General features: G+C 36.9%; 5 protein-coding genes across 8 annotated transcripts in view; 3 read left to right on the top strand and 2 right to left on the bottom strand.

Moving 5' to 3' along the window:
• Positions 1–1,478, bottom strand: part of LOC109581122 (uncharacterized) — a 4,548-nt gene extending 3,070 nt beyond the window's left edge. Inside the window, exon 1 of the mRNA XM_019994940.1 lies at positions 6–1,478. Coding sequence (XP_019850499.1) covers positions 6–1,127 — 1,122 coding nt within the window. The 5' untranslated portion in view covers positions 1,128–1,478. The remainder of the gene's footprint in view (positions 1–5) is intronic.
• A 144-nt stretch (positions 1,479–1,622) lies between these two features.
• Positions 1,623–12,789, top strand: LOC105312274 (transcription factor RFX4-like). Its single transcript, XM_019994925.1, has 16 exons — positions 1,623–1,995; positions 4,352–4,430; positions 4,968–5,091; positions 5,235–5,296; positions 6,410–6,487; positions 6,632–6,662; positions 6,831–6,917; positions 7,331–7,408; positions 7,569–7,732; positions 7,870–7,970; positions 8,026–8,084; positions 8,947–9,097; positions 9,928–10,022; positions 10,227–10,344; positions 10,562–10,678; positions 11,098–12,789. The coding sequence occupies exons 1-16, from the start codon at positions 1,935–1,937 to the stop codon at positions 12,522–12,524; spliced, it is 2,832 nt and encodes a 943-aa protein (XP_019850484.1). The 5' UTR covers positions 1,623–1,934; the 3' UTR covers positions 12,525–12,789.
• On the bottom strand, positions 12,769–14,448 carry LOC105312275 (Na(+)/H(+) exchange regulatory cofactor NHE-RF1-like). The gene is made up of 4 exons (XM_011404788.2): positions 14,343–14,448; positions 14,026–14,291; positions 13,460–13,615; positions 12,769–13,064 (listed from the first exon to the last, which is right to left on the bottom strand). Exons 2-4 carry the CDS (start codon positions 14,257–14,259, stop codon positions 12,912–12,914), a joined length of 543 nt encoding a protein of 180 aa, XP_011403090.1. The 5' UTR covers positions 14,260–14,291; positions 14,343–14,448; the 3' UTR covers positions 12,769–12,911.
• A 36-nt stretch (positions 14,449–14,484) lies between these two features.
• LOC100637077 (transforming growth factor-beta receptor-associated protein 1-like) lies at positions 14,485–20,204 on the top strand. Its single transcript, XM_019994926.1, has 29 exons — positions 14,485–14,671; positions 14,741–14,793; positions 14,904–15,003; positions 15,055–15,118; positions 15,165–15,199; positions 15,259–15,288; positions 15,350–15,406; positions 15,843–15,953; positions 16,009–16,104; positions 16,159–16,218; positions 16,294–16,356; positions 16,415–16,558; positions 16,611–16,703; positions 16,760–16,861; positions 16,916–17,020; positions 17,080–17,161; positions 17,216–17,271; positions 17,385–17,426; positions 17,479–17,604; positions 17,657–17,796; positions 18,625–18,832; positions 18,893–18,987; positions 19,038–19,149; positions 19,262–19,351; positions 19,401–19,471; positions 19,525–19,597; positions 19,653–19,787; positions 19,836–19,891; positions 19,938–20,204. The coding sequence occupies exons 1-29, from the start codon at positions 14,573–14,575 to the stop codon at positions 20,071–20,073; spliced, it is 2,634 nt and encodes an 877-aa protein (XP_019850485.1). The 5' UTR covers positions 14,485–14,572; the 3' UTR covers positions 20,074–20,204.
• A 44-nt stretch (positions 20,205–20,248) lies between these two features.
• The window catches only part of LOC100637203 (cytochrome P450 3A24-like), a 5,657-nt gene continuing 4,424 nt past the window's right edge, over positions 20,249–21,481 (top strand). The window contains exons 1-5 of one of the 4 annotated variants that reach the window (XM_003385509.3): positions 20,249–20,358; positions 20,415–20,511; positions 20,566–20,618; positions 21,025–21,121; positions 21,255–21,392. In XM_003385509.3, the coding sequence (XP_003385557.1) occupies positions 20,300–20,358; positions 20,415–20,511; positions 20,566–20,618; positions 21,025–21,121; positions 21,255–21,392 (444 nt within the window). In that variant the 5' untranslated portion in view covers positions 20,249–20,299. The remainder of the gene's footprint in view (positions 20,359–20,414; positions 20,512–20,565; positions 20,619–21,024; positions 21,122–21,254; positions 21,393–21,481) is intronic. The other 3 variants (XM_019994930.1, XM_019994929.1, XM_019994928.1) reach the window with 3 other exon arrangements.

Raw genomic sequence — 21,481 nt, forward strand, 5'->3', positions numbered from 1 at the left:
AATACTTTGTCCCCATTGATCCCTCTCTTCTCAAAATATTTCATCAGACGATCGTAAGTCCAAGTGAGGTTAGCTAACGACGTGAACTTCTTACCGACCGAAGTGTTTGTCAGGAACTGCTGCTCTTTGCCACCTTTTGTTGCATTGTGGTTATATTTGGTAGATGCAAAGCGAACCAGTCCTTCTTTATAAAAATAAAGACGCAATGGGGATATGGATGTGACGAGTACGTAAGTCCTGAAATCAAACTTCCGCCCCCTGACCAAAAATGGTTTTTTAAGGAAAGGCTGAACAACATAATCCTCTCCAGAGGACAGATCAATTTCAGTCATAGACCGAACTACATAAATACCGTGGCCTTCTCCTCTAAAGGAAGGCTTGACGATATATTCCTTTTTATCATTCTTTTCCATTTCTTCCAATAGGAGTCCTTTATCATGAGGGAGTACCCAGCAAGGAAACGTGAAATTGTTCCAACCTCTGTAGCCATGCAAGCTCTCGCGTAGTGTGTAACAGAATGCGTCCTTCCTCCACAAGATGTCCCTCATGCCGTGAACCTGACTGATCCGATGGCCCTGGGTCAGTAGCTTGTAGCTACTAGGCTTCAGGCAGTACTTATCCTGTGCAATAATACCCAGACAAAGTAGGACAGAGGCTTCGCTGAGTCTTGTTGTTGACTTGAAGCTAGTCTCAGTCAGCTCAAAGCTGATGTTGCTGTATGCGAGCGTCCAGCTGTGAAGGTCCCTCTGCGCGTAGTACCTTAGCAATGAGAGGTCTTTTGCAAGTACCAATGGGTGTGGCTTGTATGTATAAAACAAGCTAGAGCTGGCTTCAACTTGGCACACTAGTTTCTCCAATGGAGAGTCCTTGTATTGACAGCTAGAGTCCTTTGTGTATTTCTGGAAGGCCTCGAGTTTTGTATCATCATGGGAGGTTGGAGGAGTAGAAGGAAGGAGGCGTGCAGCTTTTTCAAATTTGTTTTCTGGAACATTGCTTGAAGTAGGAGGCCAGAATGTGCATTGCTGTATTGTAATGACAAAGTTGAGGAGGTTGCTGGCAGCAAGCAAAAGGGAGATTAGGAATAAAATCCTTTTGACTATTTCCATCCACTTTATTGTATAACGCATGCGCAGTAGGCTATGCCACGTTCTGGCGCGGTTTTAAGATCCATTATAGATCATTAGAATGCTCAGCTCAGATGATTATACTTGAAGGCTGGAAGCAGCAGACAAGCTGTTCAGCTAGGCTTTTCTTTGCCACATGCAACCTATAGCTGCAGCAATGGCTCAGGGCTGCTAGCATCAAAATCCTTGACCAGTTAGGGAAGCCCTTTGCCACTGATTAGAGTCCCTCTTTGCAAAATTTAAAGCTAAAAGGTGCAGAAATTAGTTTTAGTTAGCACCAACCTTCTGAGCAATAAATACCCATGATGTGGACAAACTTGTTAAAACAATGGTAGAGCTTATAAGTCTTTGGTTTGATTGTATTTAGATCTGATGTTTATAAAAAATAAAATAATAATAATAAATTGCTAGGTCTAGTGTATAATTATTATCATTAATATCATTCAACTGTTAAAATGAGCTACAAAAAGAAAGTGTAAGTTTTTAATTCATCTAATTAATGCTAATGCGGATGTGTAGAAATGACATGCCACTCGAGTTTCCGGTCGTTGCTAGGAAATGGTAGTTTAGGTTACTTCATAAAAATGTCTTCCCGCTCTCTCTCATTGCCAGCTACTTAAACTGAACCACGAGCTCTTCTATGTCCATTGAGTAGTGAGGATTTGGGCCTGTCGTACCTCTTCATTGAAACAAACAGTCCGTCCTGGTGGTGTCTGGACAATCTCCTTCTCACAAAGGGTCCTCTTCTTGTCTTTTGTTGTAAAAATTTCCTTGAATTTACCGTGAGGCCTGTTTTCGTTCCAAGGATACATGAATTGCTACCCAGGGCAACGCGGGGTGGAAGGTGAGCCCGCAGACAGTCTCATGGAAGGTAAACAAGACTGTATGATGTTAATAATAATAACAATAATACTTATTGGTAATGATAGGTTTATTATGATAATAAAACATATAAAGTCTTGATGCTACTCTACTTAGCACATTCATGAGTGTTAATTAGTATTACTTTTACTGATGCATGGTGTCAAGTTTATTTCTCTGTTCAATTAGTAGTAGATGTACATGTATTCGCGTAACATCATTAAAAGTTCTCTCCTTTTTTGTAAATGGTCGTCTTAATCAAACGTCCATTGGTTGTTGTAGTAAAATTAATGATAATGATAATAACTTTTGTCTAACGAGTCATATCAATATTAGTTGAAATTATCATATTAGCTTAGCTCCCTCTTTTCCTGGCAGCTGCACTCCTTTGAAGACTCCCTCTCTCCTAGTTAAGGTTTCTAATTTGTCATAGTTCTGTGGCTGCTGTGGTGAATACGTGTGGCCATGTGTGTCGTCTGTCTGCCTGTCTGTCTTGTGTTATGATTATATAATTCATTATTTTCTAAAAATTAGAAAGAAGCAGACTCCCTCTACACAGATGCATTTATGATAGTAATGAGCTATTATTGACTTATGAAAGTTATGCTACACTTACATGTACAGTACATGTTCTGCATGTGGTAGTGTGTGGCATAAAACATTAATTCTTTTTTCAGTAGATCATTGCAGTTTGGCTCCCAAGCTTATAAAAAAAATAGCTTTATCTCAATGCATCAAAAGTTAAGCCTGGTGCAGGTTTTTTTTTATGATTATGATGTAGATCTACAGCTAAAGCTTGAGCAGTATATTGTAGTATTATTGTACAAACCCTGTCAGTGATATCTTAAATTACTATTACTGTGTGTACATGTACATGTATATATGGTAATGGCTGTTTGTCCAGGATACTGCACTAGTTATGTTTACTATCCATTACTCTTGAGTAACATGTTCAATCAGTTACATAACAGTTGCTAAGAATTCTCAAATCCTTTGTTGTTCCTCAGTCAAATGCATTCCTTCCTAATTGCCACTATTCATCACTCCTTTGTAATTTGCATAAAGCGACTACAAGTTGCTTTCTGCATACATGTACATGTACATGTGTATCATAGAACATGAGAAGCAGAAAATGTACATGTATTTTTTATTGTAAAAAAAATCTCTATTGTGTGTATTGTTTTAATGCTCATGTGAGTGTAGTAGTAATTCTTCCGACAGCCTGTTGCTTCTGATCTATTAGTGGGCAGTACTCTGCATCCAATGATATTATTTCATGTGTAGGACTTCATAGTCGCTTGCGGAGAGAGTGGAATGAGATATGAAATTAGGTATTGCGGTGATCTTTGTCATGTTGACCACACTAGCACTACTATGCATGCATAATGTCACTCCTACAATAATTCTAAAAGTCCCTCCCTGTTGCTGGGTGGGTGCCCCTTGGTTGCTAGGTTATTATCATAGAACGTGGTCTCTTTTAGTGTGGTCTGTTCTAGCGGTCTGCTTTAGCGTAATTATAATTTGTCACTTGAATTGTTCCCACTAAAAGTTTGCAGTGAAGAATCCTGTCTACAAGACACCCCTTGGTTGCTAAGATACTGTGGTTGAGGTGGTCGGTCTTAGCGCAAGTATAATTTCTCTCTTTAATAATTCCCGCTAAAAGCTAGGAGTAAAGAACTCTGTCTGTCTTGTGTATCATGGCAACTGTCGTTATGGATTAGAGAATGTGATGTATAGTCCTCATGGGCTGTGTGTTGTAATGCAGGAGAATTAGATGTTGTCACGTTGTGACATGATGAGATAATAGTTTGAGGGTTTTGCTTTTTCTGAGAAATTTCACTCTTTGATCAAAGACTTGGTGTGGCTAATGAGTGCATGTACACAATGACATAATTACTACCTTTGTCTGTGTGTGTGTGTGTGTGTATGTAAGTAGCTGCTATGTGATGTATGATTTAATCCATTGTTATTCTTTAATGTCTGAGACATCATACATGTATATGTACATGTACATGTTCCTTATTACATATTCAATGTTAATGTACTACATGTACATGTATACATGTATATATGCATTGTCCCAATGTACTGTAGGCATATTATGTAGAGTAGGTTTGAAGGCTGCATACTTGTACATTGAATTGCTTCATTCTAATATACCATTGCTGTACTTAGGGGAAACCCCTTAAACTAGTGTGTTCCTTTATTGCCTAGCAACTCTTATGTCGTCTCTTAGCAACTAAATGGTGTGTTTTGATATCATAATGTAATGACACACTTATGGGCCTGGCTTTACCTTCCTGACTTTGATCCAGCTTCTCACATCCTCTCTCTCTCTCTCTCTCTCTCTCTCTCTCTCCCTGCAGACCTATCAGATAGTTTTAGCTATACTGCTAGAGGTGCTGACAACCTGAGGCCTCATTCAACTCATGCCACTATCAAATGGTAACAAGTTACAGTGCACACACACACACACACACACACACACGCTCTCATTTACTGCTTCATGTTTACACATCAATTGCTGACTGTACTGGCAGTTGTTCACACATATCAAATTACTATAACGTTGTGTCCTAAAGCTCATTAATCAAACTCCTAATTAGAATATTTCCATGCACTCTGGTTACCATATAGCCTCTGGCAGGTGTATGTATGCTAGTTGTGTCATAGCTTTATTGGATTATGCATTGAGATAATCCTTTGATGGTTATCTGGTGCATGTGCATCACTATTATGATGTAAATGAGTATCAGTATCATATGTACGCATACATGTACGTAATCCTCATTAATGATGTCACTTGCTACACGTATCTCTTTAGCATTACATGTACATACCTCTCACATGTACATGTACATGTAGTCATGTACATACTCACTTTGAAGTTAAAATGTTTTGTTTTAGCCCATAATGCATCTACATGTACATAATGTGCTCATGCAGTATAATCTTATTGTAATTATCTGTCAATGTCCATAGGTTGGAGCTGAATTATCATCTTGAGGACAATGTCTGCCTGCCAAGGAGCACTATTTATGAGCATTATATTGACTTTTGTCAGAGAGAGAGCATCCAACCAGTCAATGCTGCCAGTTTTGGAAAAGTACACATAATTCTACATGTACACGTACATATACATACAGTATTAAACTTAATCAGTCCAGACCACGATAAACTGATGTGTGTGTTTTTCACTTTGTACTGTAATATATGTTGTATTATTTGTATGTTTTTATATCTCTTTAGATTATAAGACAACAGTTCCCTACACTCACTACACGTAGACTTGGTACCAGAGGACAATCAAAGTAAGAGATAATACATGAACATTTTCATGACACTTGTACTGTATAGTTATCATGTGTTCAGAGTTGATGTATAATTATATTACATGTGTACACTGTAGTAGATGCTGCACATGTACACACTCACACGTACATGTACGTGTACGTTTTCATGACACTTGTACTGTATAGTTATCATGTATTCAGAGTTGATGTATAATTATATTACATGTGTACACTGTAGTAGATGCTGCACATGTACACACTCACACGTACATGTACATATAATTAGCATTTATTTTATTCTGTTTACGTTATACCTCATTTCATTCATTCATTAGCTAAGGATTGCTCATTACTCATACTATATGTATGTACATGTACATGTACTCAATAGTATGTACACGTACATGTACATGTACATGTACATGTACATGTACTATGTACATGTCTGTAAAGGAATGATGTGTCTGATGATTTCTTTTGTAATGTATCTATTATTTGACATCATTCTCTTTATTCTCTTTGTAAATGACCAAAGTGAATGCAGTGATTTCAGCTCTTTGGGATATCAGTATTCAGTAACAGACCACAATAGACCATGGTGGCTAGACAGTCAATGTGTCTGTGTTTACTTGTTTTTTCCTTTAATCTTATCTTGTCACTTTTATCCTTAATCCACATGCATGTGCATATACTGCATACCCGCCCACACTCCATGCATTCTTTCCAAGTAAAGAATGATATCATCATCAGTTACTAGTAAAATTGAGGAGTGTGTGTGTACATGTATGTGTGTTTGTTTGTGTTTTCATTCTTAGAAAATATTAATTATTATTAATTATGGTCTGTTGCTAGACAACTATTGCCATTCATTGAAGCATCCATTTGTTTCTTGGCTGTGGGATTTCTTTGAACTCAGTTTGTGTGTATAACTGTAACATGGATGGCTTGTGTGTGTGTGTGTTATATGCACTTAATTCATGTTAATTTGAATGTGTGCATATACATAAATGGACATGCAAGCTTGCATGCCCTACATACTAGAATGCCTCCATACGTACATACATGTACATGTATGTACATGTACTACACAAGTGCTAACATTATTAATTTTACACATTCTTTTTTTCTTAGGTATCACTATTATGGCTTGGGTATCAAGCCTTCTTCTCTTTACTATACTCCAGACTATATTGAGAAATTAAGTCAAGGGTAAGCCCTGATGAACTTTGCACTGCACACACACACACACACACACACACACACACACACACTATATGCATGCATAATAGTGTAACATATAATTGCACATCTAAATGTACATGTATGTACTTATATTATTAATCTTGTACATAGGAACTCTAAGAAAACCCAAGAGACCCGAAAGGTATATTTATACATGTACATGTACATGTACTTTAATTTCATTTATGTTATAATTGTGATTACATGTACATGTACATGTACAGTACACATAAAGTCGTCTCTTCACTCCTTTTTACCTACCCCCCCCTCCCCTCTCTCTCTTATTTTCTTTTCTTACCCATTGCATTAGACTACTTATGAAAAGCCTAGTGCTGTACTCCCTCCGTTTCCTGATGTGAAGACAATGACACTAACTGACAGAGTACCTGTTGATAAAGTATCCAATACATACACCTAACAGCACATGTTCATTCATCCACTGTACATGCACAGTATATTGTGTATTATTGAAGCTTCTCCACTAATTGACTGATTGACCACTGTGGTTTTGTGTCATCATTGATGTCATGGTAATAATCAGAATTTTAAAGTCTTCCTTCCTGGTATTGTAAATGTATATATTGACATTATTGTTTTGTTTCTTCTTAATTGGTATTACATGTACATGCATTTTCCATTATAATTTTTGTAACTACTACATTGTACATTTGTGCATTCATTGTGAACGTCGATCCACTATACAGCTAGTGTATGTACTACAGTACATGTATGTATATGTACACGAACATTTCTTCTCTCTTGTTTGTCTACATGTGTTACTTTCAACCTCTTCCTCTTTCTCTTTTCCAGTTAAAGACATTCATGGTAATGTATCGTGCTCATTGCCAGCGAATATTAGACAGTGTTGTTAGAGCTAACTTTACTGAGGTACAGCCCCCACAGCATTCAAAGATGCATCACAATTTATTATTACTTTATTATCTATACTTTTTTTATTATTTATACTTTTTCATTATACTTATTATTATTTACTTTATTATCATTTGCTTTATTATTTATTTACTTAATTTTTTATTTTATACATTAGGTGGAGAGTTTCTTGTTGCATTTCTGGCAGGGTATGCCTACTCACATGCTCCCTGTCCTTGCTAGTGATGTTGTGGTGGATATTGTGGCTCATTGTGATTCACTCCTCTACAAGGTCATCAGTAACGTACTCATAACCTCTCCATTGCAAAACCTACCAGACAGGTAACTATCCTTTACTACATGTACATGTATGTCTCTTTATTCTTTCTTTCTACTCCATTTTCGTTTCCTTTCTCTCCCTTTTCTATTTCTTTTTCTTGCCTTCATTTATTTCTTTCATTTTTTGTCTTTTCTTTTAGTCTTGCTAGCGAGATAAGGAAATTCTCTGATTTTCTTCGCCAGTGGATGGAGATTGCTCTTAAAGGTCTACCGGAATCGTTGCAAGAAGCTAAATATAAAGGTACCATAGTCCCAGTGACCCTATAGCTATATATCTCATTGCCACATTTTTGTAGTTGCTGAAGGATTTGTGAATGGATTAAGGAGACAGACCTCACTGACAAAACTGGCACAGGTTTGTATAGCCATAGACATCCTGTATAATTGTAAAAGGGACAAGAAAAACCAGTTAATTTATTATTAAGCTTATAAATGAAGCTACATGTACAGTAGCTCAAATTTAAGACATAAAATTAAAAGCACTTAGAAATTTTTTAAAATGAAAAAAGAAGGCAATAAAATAATCTACAGTTGTACGTATGCATGTACCTGTGCTATATACAGGTAGTAGTATTGTGTGAATGAGTCTAATTCCTGGGGCTATTAAAGGATGAACTAGTTCCGTAGTAGCTCCAGATTCTCTTCTAATATGTTTAGTTTAAAGGGACTGATCCTTTTATGTCTGTGGGCTAGACTAATTGGATTAATTTAATGGACCAGTGGCCTCCTTTTATGTTACAAATTAACGAGTAATTGAGTATAAGTATTAGAGAGGGAGGGAAGTAGGAATGAAGCCTCTACATTACCCGGAACTACATGTACATGCACACTAATTATTGCTACAAGCTTACAAGCTTACATAGGCTTCAGTTCCAAAATAACTATAAATGGAAATGGAATAAGTTTATTTATTATTATTATTATTATTATTATTATTTATTTATTTATTTATTTTATTATAAATAAAATCTCAAATGACACAAGTAGGTTAGGTAGAGTTAAAGTTAGAAAGAAAATAAAATATTATAGAGTAAGAGTAATAATATTATTAAGACATTATCAGAGATAGAGTTGCATCATCCATCATATCAATGGTCCGCCTCTTAAACATAGAATAGTTGCTTATTATTATTATTATTATTATTATTATTATTATTTACTATTGCTATTATTATTAGTAGTGGTAGTATTAGCAATTATTATTTTTTATTTTTTAGGTTGCTCGTAGTGAATTAAAAAATAGTAATTGTCTTGAACACTTGAAGAATGATTGGGATAATCTTGATATGTCCATAGTCTACACACAGACCCTTTATGCTATAGAGCCATACCATGTACCAGCAAGATACCATCAACTCCTACCATCATGTAAGCAACCCTTTCTACATCCATAATCAGGGTTTCTCACAGGATTTGGCATAGTGCTCAGCTTACATTTTTAAGTTGCTCAAAATACATGTACATGTACACATGTACTGTACATAATTCATGGAAGGTTTAACCTGATTCTGATCAAAAAGAATTTTTTATGAATTTTTAAAGTCGCTCCAAAATTGAGCCAAAATCCCTCTCTACTATAGTACAGGGTCATTAACCAAATTTTGCTAAAAGTAAAAAGGAGAGAATTCTCCATTTTTATAATTATTTCTGATGCATATACATGTACTTATGTTGCGTAGAAAGTTTGAGCTGGTTTTAATCAAAATTGGATTTTTTATGAATTTTAAAAGTTACTCCAAAAGCTGTTTTTTGGGTCACTTTTAACTCAATAGCATGCTTTGTGGGAGACCCTGTGTATAATAGAATATGCAAGTATGCACATACATGTACAAGTACAGTTACATAACTATAATTTGTTATACGAAAAGTAATTATAAAATAAGTTGATAAATGATGCTTAAATGTACACAAGAGTATATTATCTACACAAAAATGACGGTAATTAGTTCTGTGTTGGTATAAGTACATGTATTGTTATGTAGCACTAAATTTTTCTTGTAATTAACTCTGCTAGATCAACAATGTCAGGAAATGATTGAACTACATCTACATGTACATATGATTTATTCATCGAACAATACATGTACATGCATGTTTTAATTTTTCCGAGAAATTTGCTGGGAAAAATTATTATTATTATAATTTACAAATTTTTTTGATGGATTTTCTTTTCTACATGTTCCTCTATTTACATGTAGGTTGTGCACAGTTCGACGACTTATTAAATGATCAAACTGATCTTGAACATTTTATGTTTTGGGCGGAGGACGTGATACAATCCACAGTAATAAAGGTCAGTATTCACGGAATAGAATAACCACTTACTTGCATAACAGTTGCATTAGTGCAATGTGCTCTGGCTACATGTGTATCTTACATTATACTCTCTCTCTCTCTCTCTCTCTCTCTCTCTCTCTCTCTCTCTTCTCTCTCTCTCTCTCTCTCTCTCTCTCTCTCTCTCTCTCTCTCTCTCTCTCTCTCTCTCTCTCTCTCTCAGGCTCATTCTGAGGATAAATTCCCACTCAAAGAGGCCTGCCAAGCTTTCCTGCTAACATGGAAATTCTTTACAGCAAAGATTCTCCAGGAATTCACTATGGAGAATGCCCCTAGCTTTGGTATGCTTGTACTAATAGAAATACTGTTGACACAGTATCACCATTTCTGAGCTCATGAATTAGTGACTGAGTGTACAAAAGGACAGAATCATTAGATATTTGAACATCATTTCTGCATGCACACACACACACACACACACACACACACACACTACATGTACATACAGATACATGTACATGTACATGTCTTATGCTTTAATTTTGCAAATTTTTTTAGGATTCTTGATACTGTTGCACATGCTAATGGACGATTACATCACTCACATTCTGGAATCAAAACTAGAGAAAGAGGATGAGAAGATATACTACTCAAGGATACAAGAAATGAATAAAGGTGAGGAGACTCTAACATACAATGTACATCTACCATGAATACCTTTACTGTAGTATACACACATAATGCGTGTGTGTAATTATAGCAAAGCTTTGGGATTATATAGCAAAGCAAACACATGTAGTCACTTTAATCATCAGCCTGGAGTGTTATTTGTGTTGCTTGTGCTTTTAAAACATTCCTATAGTGCCCAGGTGGCCATGTATTCAGTTTCACTACATGTATACAGTGCCCATGGTATAATGCTACTGTAGGTACTGTAAAAGTTTAAATTGCAAATTTTGAATAAGCATCATGATACATATACATGTAAATACCTTTATAATAGCCTCTAGATGTACATGTACATACACATGTAATAATTTTTTTAATGCTTTAGTAATCACTGTTAATACTCATTATGCATATCTCAATTGTAGATGCATCATCATCATCATCATCACAGTCAGTAGCTCCTACTAATAAACCTGCTGGACTTGAGTCTGAGCCACCTAAGACAAGTAGAAGTCAGAGGTCGCCATCTCTCAGTTTATCGCACGATGCAGTGACTGATTCATCTTCAATCCTTTCCCTGCCTTCTCCTCTTGCTCCCATTGCTGAGCCTGAGCTACCCTCGGTCCTCTCCTCCCTCCCTCCTCTACCAATGACAGTGACTAGCTCTAATAGCATGGAGCCTACCACAACCGGCTCTTTTAAACTCTCTTCCATGCCTCCTCCCTTTCTCCCCCCTCTTTCTCCTCCTCAAACCTCTTCACTTGATGTGACAGCCTCTCATCGTCAAGAGGGAAGGCGAAACGGAGGGAGTGCATCAAGGCCGATAGCTAGTACTTCATACTCAAGACCTCATCAGCAATCACCTGGTGATGGTCCCTCTAAGAGCACAGGCTATTCACGATCGTCGTCGTCTTCGTCAACTTCCCCTATTCTTCCTCGGCAGGCTCCTCTCCCCTCTTCCACCACCCACCAATCAGGGTACATGTTGCCGTCATCAGTAGCACTCCCTCCGTCCCTCCCTTCTCTTCCTGTATCGCTATCAACCACTGCCCCAGCTCACACCTCCTCTCACCATCAACAGCATCAGTCTAGTACCTCAAGACGGGACATCATGTATCAAGGATCGCATCCCTCCCTCTCTCTGACTCCCTCCTCTTCCTCCCCCTCTCTCTTAGCCCAGTATTACTCAGGTTCCACTAGTATATCTCATCAGCTACCGTTGCAAAGAAACCCTTCACCAGGAGTCATATCCCCCACCCACCAGCAATACGGTCGCTCTCACCACCCTATTAGCTCAATAGGCACTAATAGTAATGCTAGCGGTAGGATAGTACCTACTTGCACGCCCCTCCCCATCAATATCCCATCTATTAATCAAGGGTTTGGGTTTACAAGGACTGGTGGGGCTGCTCCCCAGCAGCAGGCTCACTCTCAGAAACCCTCTCACCCTCCAATGCAGAGTATGTTATCAAGTGACATCCAAAGAGGAGGTGGTTCTTATATGAGTAGGCCTAATTCGGCTGGCGGTACCATGGTCACCCCCAGCCTACCGTCCCTTTCCAGTTTCACTCCTCTTAACGTACCCTTTCCCTCGTCCACTGCTCCTAACACCATTATACCGGCGTCCTCCTCGTCGACGGCAAGTGGCTCGGGTAATTTATCGCTATTCCCAGCTAGCCTGTATCCTTATACACAGTTTGTTGTCCCGGCACAGATGAATCCACCTTTTCCACCAACCGGTTTACAAATGCCAGCTCAGCCTAACCCGGCCATGGCTGGGTATCCCTATATACCAGGCATGTCTCACTCTCTGTACAATACTCAAGTCACATCTCATTCCTTTACAAGGTAATAGGACTCACTCTTTAGTTTTCATCGCTGCTATTGGTTTTTATGATTATTGGTATTATTTTTAGTCATTAATAATTTTTGCTTTGCCAAGAATTCCAATCAAATTTATTTTTGCTATCACTCAAAATAAATTTTTGTAATTTAACTATTATTATTATTATTATTATTATCATTATTATTATTATTATTATTATTGTTATGGCTATTATTATTATTACTGTTTTGCTACACTGATGAAATAAAAATTTTAGGAAAGTATCTTTAATGGTAAAACAATGTATGTACATACATATAAGTTAAAAAGTACACGTGTTAATCATAAACTGCTGTGTACATGTATGTGTGTGTGTGTGTGTGGAATACAAAGGGTTTATAATAATTAATAATACTAAAGTTGATTGTATGCTTCAACAGATTCCTTCCAGCCTCTTGTTTTTATCATTTCCTTGGCACGTCTTCCTTGTATGTTCTTTCTTGCTGCATCTAAACTAACAATGTCAAGATCAGGTAAATGATCGTTTGAAGAGTCTGGTTCCTCAACCTATGGTAGCACAGAAACAATGTAATCATGATGATTGTGATATTTGTAGTCTATAGTTAAGTCAATTTTGGGCATCATATGAAATCACTGCTCACGTTTTTGCTGTGTAATAAGTCACATGATATTATTCATGTCCGTTGCTTGACGAAGATGAATACTGATAACAACTATGAGGCTCTGTCTTTGAATATTGTTTTGCTATTACATAATGACATGCATAGCAGCTAAACCATTGTGGTAAATTTTTGATGGTGCAGTTTTTTTTAGGCATGCATTGCTACTACACACTTCTAAAGTGCAGTATATTTATGCATACTCCTGAGGCTAATAGTTGTTGATTGTGTGTGTGTGTGTGCATGTCATTTTGTTTAGTTATTGTGCGATTGATTGCTAACTGGTTTTGGCGGAGGCGGTGGAGGAGCTCGTGGTATCATGACAATGGCATCGTCAGGGTTTATCTCTTCACTTCTGGACTTCATCTCATCTTCTGTCTCCATGTCAATGACAAGGATCTTCTTTTCTTCTGTCCCAGAACGAATCTTTTCTACCACCTTTTAAAGGGAGGGAAAATTGACATACATGCACATGCAAAATTGCAAATTTAGTCACTTGTATACAAGACATACAGATCAATGTGTATTAATTTTAAAGTGTAGTTGCTGATAGCTGCATAATTAGTTGATATGGACTATAAATGCATGCTCTGAGTGAATTAACAATAGAAAGGGTTAGGCCACACATGCTTTAAAGCATTTTGTTTTTGAGCTTTTCATTTGGCACGAATGAAGCAAAAGTGTAGAGTAACTATATAGTTTCTTGAGATGGCCAAGGATGGTCATCTCTTGGCAGTGTTTATGCTGCTAGTAAGCTTACTGGAGCTTCCCACAAGAGTTAGCATGCTTTTATCAATTAGTATGCTAATACTGTTGCTACTACTAGCTCATTAAGTGTATATAGCTACCTGATGATGAGTATCTCCAGTGACATCTATTCCATCTACCCTAACAATGCGATCACCAGTCAGCATTCCAGCCAGGTCAGCTACACTGTTGGGGGAGATTGACTTGATGTATTGGCCCTCTCTCTCTCTGTTTGTGTACATATGAAAACCAAAACCTTCCGCCGCTCTTGTGAGTGTTAAAAGACGCAGACCTTTCACTGCAGCCCCTCCCCCTTTGCCTGCTCCAGAAGACATCTTTGCTTCTTTTCTAGCTTATTGCAGACTCTCTATAAAACACATCACTAACTATAAGCTGCTAAAAGGGTAAAGAAACTCACTTTTATTAATAAAGCAGCTATGAGAGATATGATAGTGTTTCTTTCAAGATATACAAGCTTGCGCTGTATTTAAAACACCGCAAACTAATGCAAAAAAAAACAAAAGGGCAACGCCCATGCATAATTATTCGTAAATGTTGGGCGTGGTCAATTTTTAACTCCTCTCTCCGAATTTCTCTCCTCTAGCCCTCCCGAGCCCTTTCTCCTCTTCTCCTTCAGTTTTGAAATATATGAGCATGTCAAGGGGTAGCAGTAATTCTCTTGTTTCTGCCTTTAGTCTTATACCTGTGAAAGAAAACATCATTGATCATGCCACAAGAGATAAACAGGTATATACATAATACACACATGATGAGCTCAATGAATGAATAATAATGTATATATATATATGTGTACAGGTTGAATGTGTCTGTGTGTGGCAAGAGAGCCTGTATATTGGAACGACTGATGGGTAAGACCTAATCCTAATAGAGAGATGAGAGAGTACATGTTGGCATTGTAGTTATAATTTGATTTGAATGATTCGTCATATTAACATACAATTAATGCATGTATTTATAGGTTAGTGATGTATATTGGTCTAGTGGAGACACTGTCACCACTTGGCAAGAAAATATATCAGTCAAAAGTGAAAGGAAAGAAGCAGCTTGACCCAGATAGAGTAAGAGGAAGACATTATTGATGATCTCTCTCTCTTACTGTCTTTATTTAGAAAAAGACAGTCCAGCAGTTGACAGTCATTCCTAATGCTAACAGATTACTGGCCCTATTAGATGGTATTATTATTATTATGATTATTTTATTATTTTATTTATAATTTAGGTACGTTCTATTTACTTGACATGAGGAGATTAGAAGTGAGATATGATTTTTATTCTGTATTTTATGTCCATTTGTTTTGTGTATGTCACATCAGGTCATTGATGCCAGAGACAGACTAACAAAAGTGAGACAGTATTTATTTCAATGATCAATTATTATCAATTATAAATGATCACTGATTCTAGGTCTCATGCTATTGTGTGGATGATGCTAAATTGAGTCAAATGTCAACTGAATGCAACGTAGGGAGAGGAGAGAGAGAGAGGGAGAGAAGACAGAGAGGGAGAGAAGAGAGAGAGGGAGAGAAGAGAGAGAGGGAGAGAAGACAGAGAGGGAAGGAGGAAGAGAAGAGAGGGAAGGAGAGAAGAGAGAGAGAGAAGGAGGGAGAGAAGAGCGAGAAGGAAGGAGGAAGAGAGAGAGGGAAGGAAGGAGGGAGAGAGAGAGGGAAGGAGGAAGAGAGAGAGGGAAGGAGGAAGAGAGAGAGGGAAGGAGGGAGAGAAGAGAGAGGGAAGGAGGGAGAGAAGAGAGAGGGAAGGAGGAAAAGAGAGAGGGAAGGAGGGAGAGAGAGAGGGGAGGAGGGAGAGAGAGAGGGGAGGAGAGAGGGTTAAAGAGAAGCAATAGTCTTTTTATTCCTTTTATTACATCTCTCTTCTACTTTCTTTGTTTCTCCTGTTACAGTTGGTTGTAGCTCAGCAGAAAAAGAAAAGCCTTTTACTGTACACGATTACATCTGGAGATAGGTTTGTTGCTGGGACCACCATAGATCTATCCGATCAACCTGTTGCCTTGGTATTAATAATTAATTATTATACTCACCTCTTATGTATGGGCACTCGTTCTGTAGGCTCGTGATGGAGACTATCTGTGTGTAGCTGTCAATAGCAGTCAGCACTTTGACGCTGGAAGATATTTACTGATCAATTTGAATAATACATCAACAGTACGCATAGACTAAATCATCATTCTTAATTGTTATTATTTTATTGTGTATTAGATTGTAGATTTACCAACGTTTGGCATGGACACCAGCCCTATTGTTAAGAAGATGGCTAAAGTTAGATTTTTGCATATATTTTTCACTATAGAACGTGCCTATAATGTATTAATGTATTTCGTACATTTTGTATAGGATGAGTTTTTAATTAATACAGGAGATATTGGAGTCATTGTGTCTATTGAAGGAATATCCAATGTAATCATACAATTGTTACTTCTCGCTCGTGTAAAATGGTATCTTATTTCTCGTGTAGAGGCCTCCGCTTGAGTGGCGTTCACGTACCCCAGTAGCAGCTGCTTACGCATTCCCTTATGTAGTGACCTGGTGCAAGGAAACTCACGGGCTCCATGTGTATAGTTTAATAGATCAGCAATGTAAACAAGACATACAGCAAATGGTAATCCTTATGAGTAGAATAGAGGTGTCTTTCACTTTCTGTTTGTTTGTAGAATATTAAAAGCATTGCTCAGTTTTATGGTAAAATATACATTGTTACAACTACTGGAGTGTATCTACTAGCACCAGTACCTCTAAAGGACCAGGTTAGCATTTCTCTTGTATGGTAAGATTATTATTATTATCATTATTGCTTGCTTAGGTTGAAGATCTTTTGAAGAAAGGTTGTGTTGAAGAAGCTATACTGCTTGCTGAGACTATTGCAGCTGTTGAAGAGAGTAAAAATCCCACCAAAGCTGATGAAGTAAGAACCGGTTAACTGACTATGATTATGTATCTCTTATACTATTTTTATCAGTACGTATCTGATGTCAAGCAACAAGCTGCTTTCATTTATTTTAGCCAGGGACAGTTTTCAAAAACAAAGACATTGCTTTTAGAGGGAAACATTGATCCAAGAGAGGTACTGTAATGTATCATCACTCCACTGTACGCATTACCCTCCCTTTGTTCTCTCTATAGACTATTTGCAAGTTTGAGGGTTTATTACCAAAAAGTTCAACTTATACTCCAGCTATTGAAATACCATCTGCTCAAGAGCTAGGTAGGTAACTAACTTGTTACATGTAGATGGCATCTCCTGATCTTTATATCGCAGCTGATTCAAAAATTATAAGCCTGAAGGAAGCCAAGAAGTTTTTAATATCATATTTGGTTAGTTTACCTTTTCAGTGTGACCGTGATGCATTAGCAAAGTTATAATTTATTGCATAAATTGTATAGTCTCTTTTCACTTTAATTTTTGATTGTTATCTCTTTTCTTGTAGAAAGAGATAAGAGTCACAGCAGTTGCCGTTGGGAGAAAAGAAGTGAGTTTTTGTACCGAAACTAATGCAAGGCCTTATTGCTCACATTACTTAGGAAGTAGATACAGTGCTGGTGAAGCTATTGGCTGAGGAGAATTCATCGTCACTTCCACGATACATGGAGAACTATGATCTTTTCATAGAGTTTGAGGAAGCCAGAGAAGCCTTTGAGAAATACCAGGTAACCCACAGAATGAGATTAATGTATTTCATGTTTCATGCTACTTTTGTAGTGCTACTATGCATTAGGGCTGTGCCATTTCTTTAATGGCAACAGTGATGCTGCACTGAACATTTGGACTAGAATAGTTGATAAGAAACTATTGGACAGTACCTTCCCTGGCATTGACTATGTGGTCAAGTTCTTAACACAGTAAGGACCATTGCTCACTGATATAGTTGTAACATGGGCACACCAAGAATGCATATGCTTTTGACTTCGAAATAGCCCCCAATTTTTATTACATTTTTTTGATGCATATTGATGTCCTTATGCTATGTAGAAAGTTTAAGCCAATTCCGACTTTAATTTTTTGAGTTACAGCCATTTTAAAAAATTGGCCATTTAAAAAAAAATACCCTGTACTATAGCCCATGCTTTTTCTAAAAAATGACTCCAAAATTGCCCCCAATTTTTATTACATTTTTTGATGTATATTGATGTCCTTATGCTATGTAGAAAGTTTGAGCCGATTCCGACTTTAATTTTTCGAGTTATAACCATTTTTTTAAATCGACCATTTTTGAAAAATACCCTGTACTATACCCCATGCTTTTTTCTAAAAAATGGCTCGGAAATCGCCCCCAATTTTTATTACATTTTTTGATACATATTGATGTCCTTATCCTATGTAGAAAGTTTGAGCCAATTCCGACTTTAATTTTTTGAGTTACAGCCATTTTTAAAAATTGGCCATTTTTAACAAATACCCTGTACTATAGCCCATGCTTTTTTCTAAAAAATGACTCCGAAATCGCTCCCAATTTTTATTACATTTTTTGATGCATATTGATTTCCTTATGCTATGTAGAAAGTTTGAGCCGATTCCGACTTTAATTTTTTGAGTTACAGCCATTTAAAAAAATCGGCCATTTAAAAAAATCGGCCATTTAAAAAATACACTACATAGTCCTTGCCCATACTAATCGCTAGCGAGGCCAATAAAGTAACACTATTACTTGTATATTTCCTTGTTTATAGACACGCTAGTAATGATATGGTGTTGAAATATGCCAAGTGGGTGCTAGACAGAGACGAGCTGAAAGGTGCCAGCATATTCATAGAGAGAGGGAAACTGACTGAGGGCAAAGTGGAACTGGAAGAAAGTGTCATCATGGAGAAGCTCTCGCCTTATGTACTGGCATCAGTGACTTATCTGGAGTTTGTCATTAATGAGAAAAATTCAACGGTAAAAGCAGTTACAGTATATATTCAAGTTTTATTATCATTATTTTTTAATACTTTATAGCTAGAGACATTCCATACTCGTCTTGCTATGCTTTATCTTGATAGAGTCTTTGAGTTGAAAAAAGGGACAAACAGCTCCAAGTTGAACAAAGAGAGGCAAGAGGCGATTTTGATGCTAGCAATAATCATTTGTTGTTCTCCAACAGGAAAAAGCTACAGACATTTTTAGAGGACTCTTCTCATTATCGTGCATCAGTTTTACTGAACAGAGTTCAAGACACTGACCTCTACTCTGAGTGTGCCATTCTCTACGGAAGAGTGAGATAAATTATTAATGAATTGTTGCAGCTTTGTTTGCTTGCCATTATAAATATAAAAGGGCATGCAACTTGTGTAATAACTCTTCTAATGTTCTCTCTTTTATGTACAGATGGATGAGCATGATAAAGCTCTCAACCTCTTAGCTTACAAGCTACAAGATTATGACGGAGCTGAGAGATACTGCTCCATCTATTCAAAGGTAACCTACTTATGTACTTAATGTAGTATACTATTGATTATTGGTCTAGGGATGCAACAGGCAAACACGTCAGAGAATATATCAAGCGCTACTTACTGCATATCTTAGACCAAATGACAGGTAATAATCTCATTTACTTGTTAATACGTTTCATAAGTAATAATTGATGATAGCTCCAAAAGCCCTGTTATCAAGCAAGCACTAAAACTACTTAACACTCATGGAGGAGAGTTTGATGCTGCTAAGGTTTAAAAGAGAGAGGGAGACTTTGAATAGAATAATTATGTTTTGTTTTGAGTAGGTCCTAGAGCTGTTGCCATCACAGTGGGAGATCAGTACTGTTGAGGATTTCTTAGTCCGGAGTATACGAAGCACTACCAATGCATCACGCTCTTGCAAAATTGAGCAGAATTTGGCAAAGGCAGAAAATTTAGAAGTTAGTTTTTAAAATAATAATGGATCATATTATTTTTCTTGTCTATAGACAAGGTACGAGTTAATAAAGATTCAAGACGGCCCGGTTAAAATCACAGAGAGAAGGTATTTTTTATTATCCTAGTGTCCTTTTAGTATTTTTTAATGCTAGAGTATGTCCTGTTTGTCAGTCTCCATTCATTGAGCCGTCGGCTTTTGTGAGGTATCCGAATGGAATCGTCACACACATTAAGTGCGGCCGTAACAAGAACATATGTCCCATCACTGGTACCTGGTTTTCAGAATAGCGCTATTATTGTTGTTGTTGTTGTTGTTGTCTCTTTTTATATTGTTATAATTATACTTATAATGAATTGATGCTTTTATGTCATAGAGTTTGGTAAAGGAGAAAGAAAATTTCCTTAATAATTATTATTAATTTATGTACAATTTTACAAGGTTATGATAACAAAATTATCTCTATGTTTCTTGAATTCACGTGACGATAGTAGGCTAGGCAATTAGGTATTAAAGATGTTCTTTGCTTATATTTTTGGAGGGGCCCTGCTCTTAGTTTTTACCCTTTGGTACAAGTAAGGCTCATCAATTGCGAGCCATTTTGTGTTATTCAGGTTGTGTTTCATCATAGGTTTGCTTATGCCCCGTATCAAGTGTTTAAGAAGGTTGGTTTGACTTCTCCTCCAACTGTACCTTTCTTTGGAAATAGTTTGGACATATTTAAGCTGGTAAGGCCACCAAGGCAGTAAAACTAATAAATTATGTTTTTCCCTGCATGATAGACTGACACAGTTGCAGTAGAGAAATGGATGAGAATACATGGCAAAGTATTTGGGTAAGTACCCATCAGATAATTCGTTTAACAGGCAGCCAAAATTTTTTTATCAGCCATTCTTTGTTTGACGTAATTAAAGTGCATCAAAGGGTTTATAATATTACACTAGACCTGACATTATGTTGATGCTGGAATAGAATTTAATTTGTCAAAAGGTCAAATTACCCACGCTTTTGATTAAAAATTGATGATATGCTGGCCTAGCGTCATATTGTTTGATCTGTCTATAACCATGCTCATCTTGCTATGCCCCCCCTCTCTCCTGTAATTAATTGATGACATATATGTATGTGTTTATTCTGCTTGTTGGTGCCAGTTCTTTTCTTGACATTCCCTCAGGATTGGTTTCCTTTATGTTCTCTACTTCATTTCCCATAAAACTTTACTATTATTATTAAATTTGTAGGTATTATTTTGGTGCCAAAGCTTTTATTGTCGTTCTTGATCTCGAAATGTTGAAAGAAATCACAATTAAACAGTTTGATAACTTTACTGAGAGAAGAGTAAGTATTCATATTTTTCTATGGCTAAGTTCTATTGTCATAATATTGCATTCATTTTATGTATTGTTTATAAGCTGCTTATGAGATTAATGGAATGTTGCTAGTGCAATAGACTGTATTTTCTCATTCATAGAAAGAGGATTCTGGTTTCTTCTATGTGTTAAGAAAAAAGGCCAATATAGCTACTGGCCTTTTACTTATGGATAAGAAAAATTGGAAGAGGGTGAGGCCAATAACTAGCCCTACATTTTCAGCTAAGAAAATGAGAATGGTAAGTGACACACTAACAAGGAAAAGAAGTGTATAACTTGAACTTCATCTAATTCCTTCTGCTTACATGTAGATGGTTCCTCTTATTGA

Source organism: Amphimedon queenslandica, unplaced genomic scaffold (genome assembly GCF_000090795.2).
Source record: "Amphimedon queenslandica unplaced genomic scaffold, v1.1 AMPQUscaffold_13460, whole genome shotgun sequence".
Classification (NCBI taxonomy): Eukaryota; Metazoa; Porifera; class Demospongiae; order Haplosclerida; family Niphatidae; genus Amphimedon; species Amphimedon queenslandica.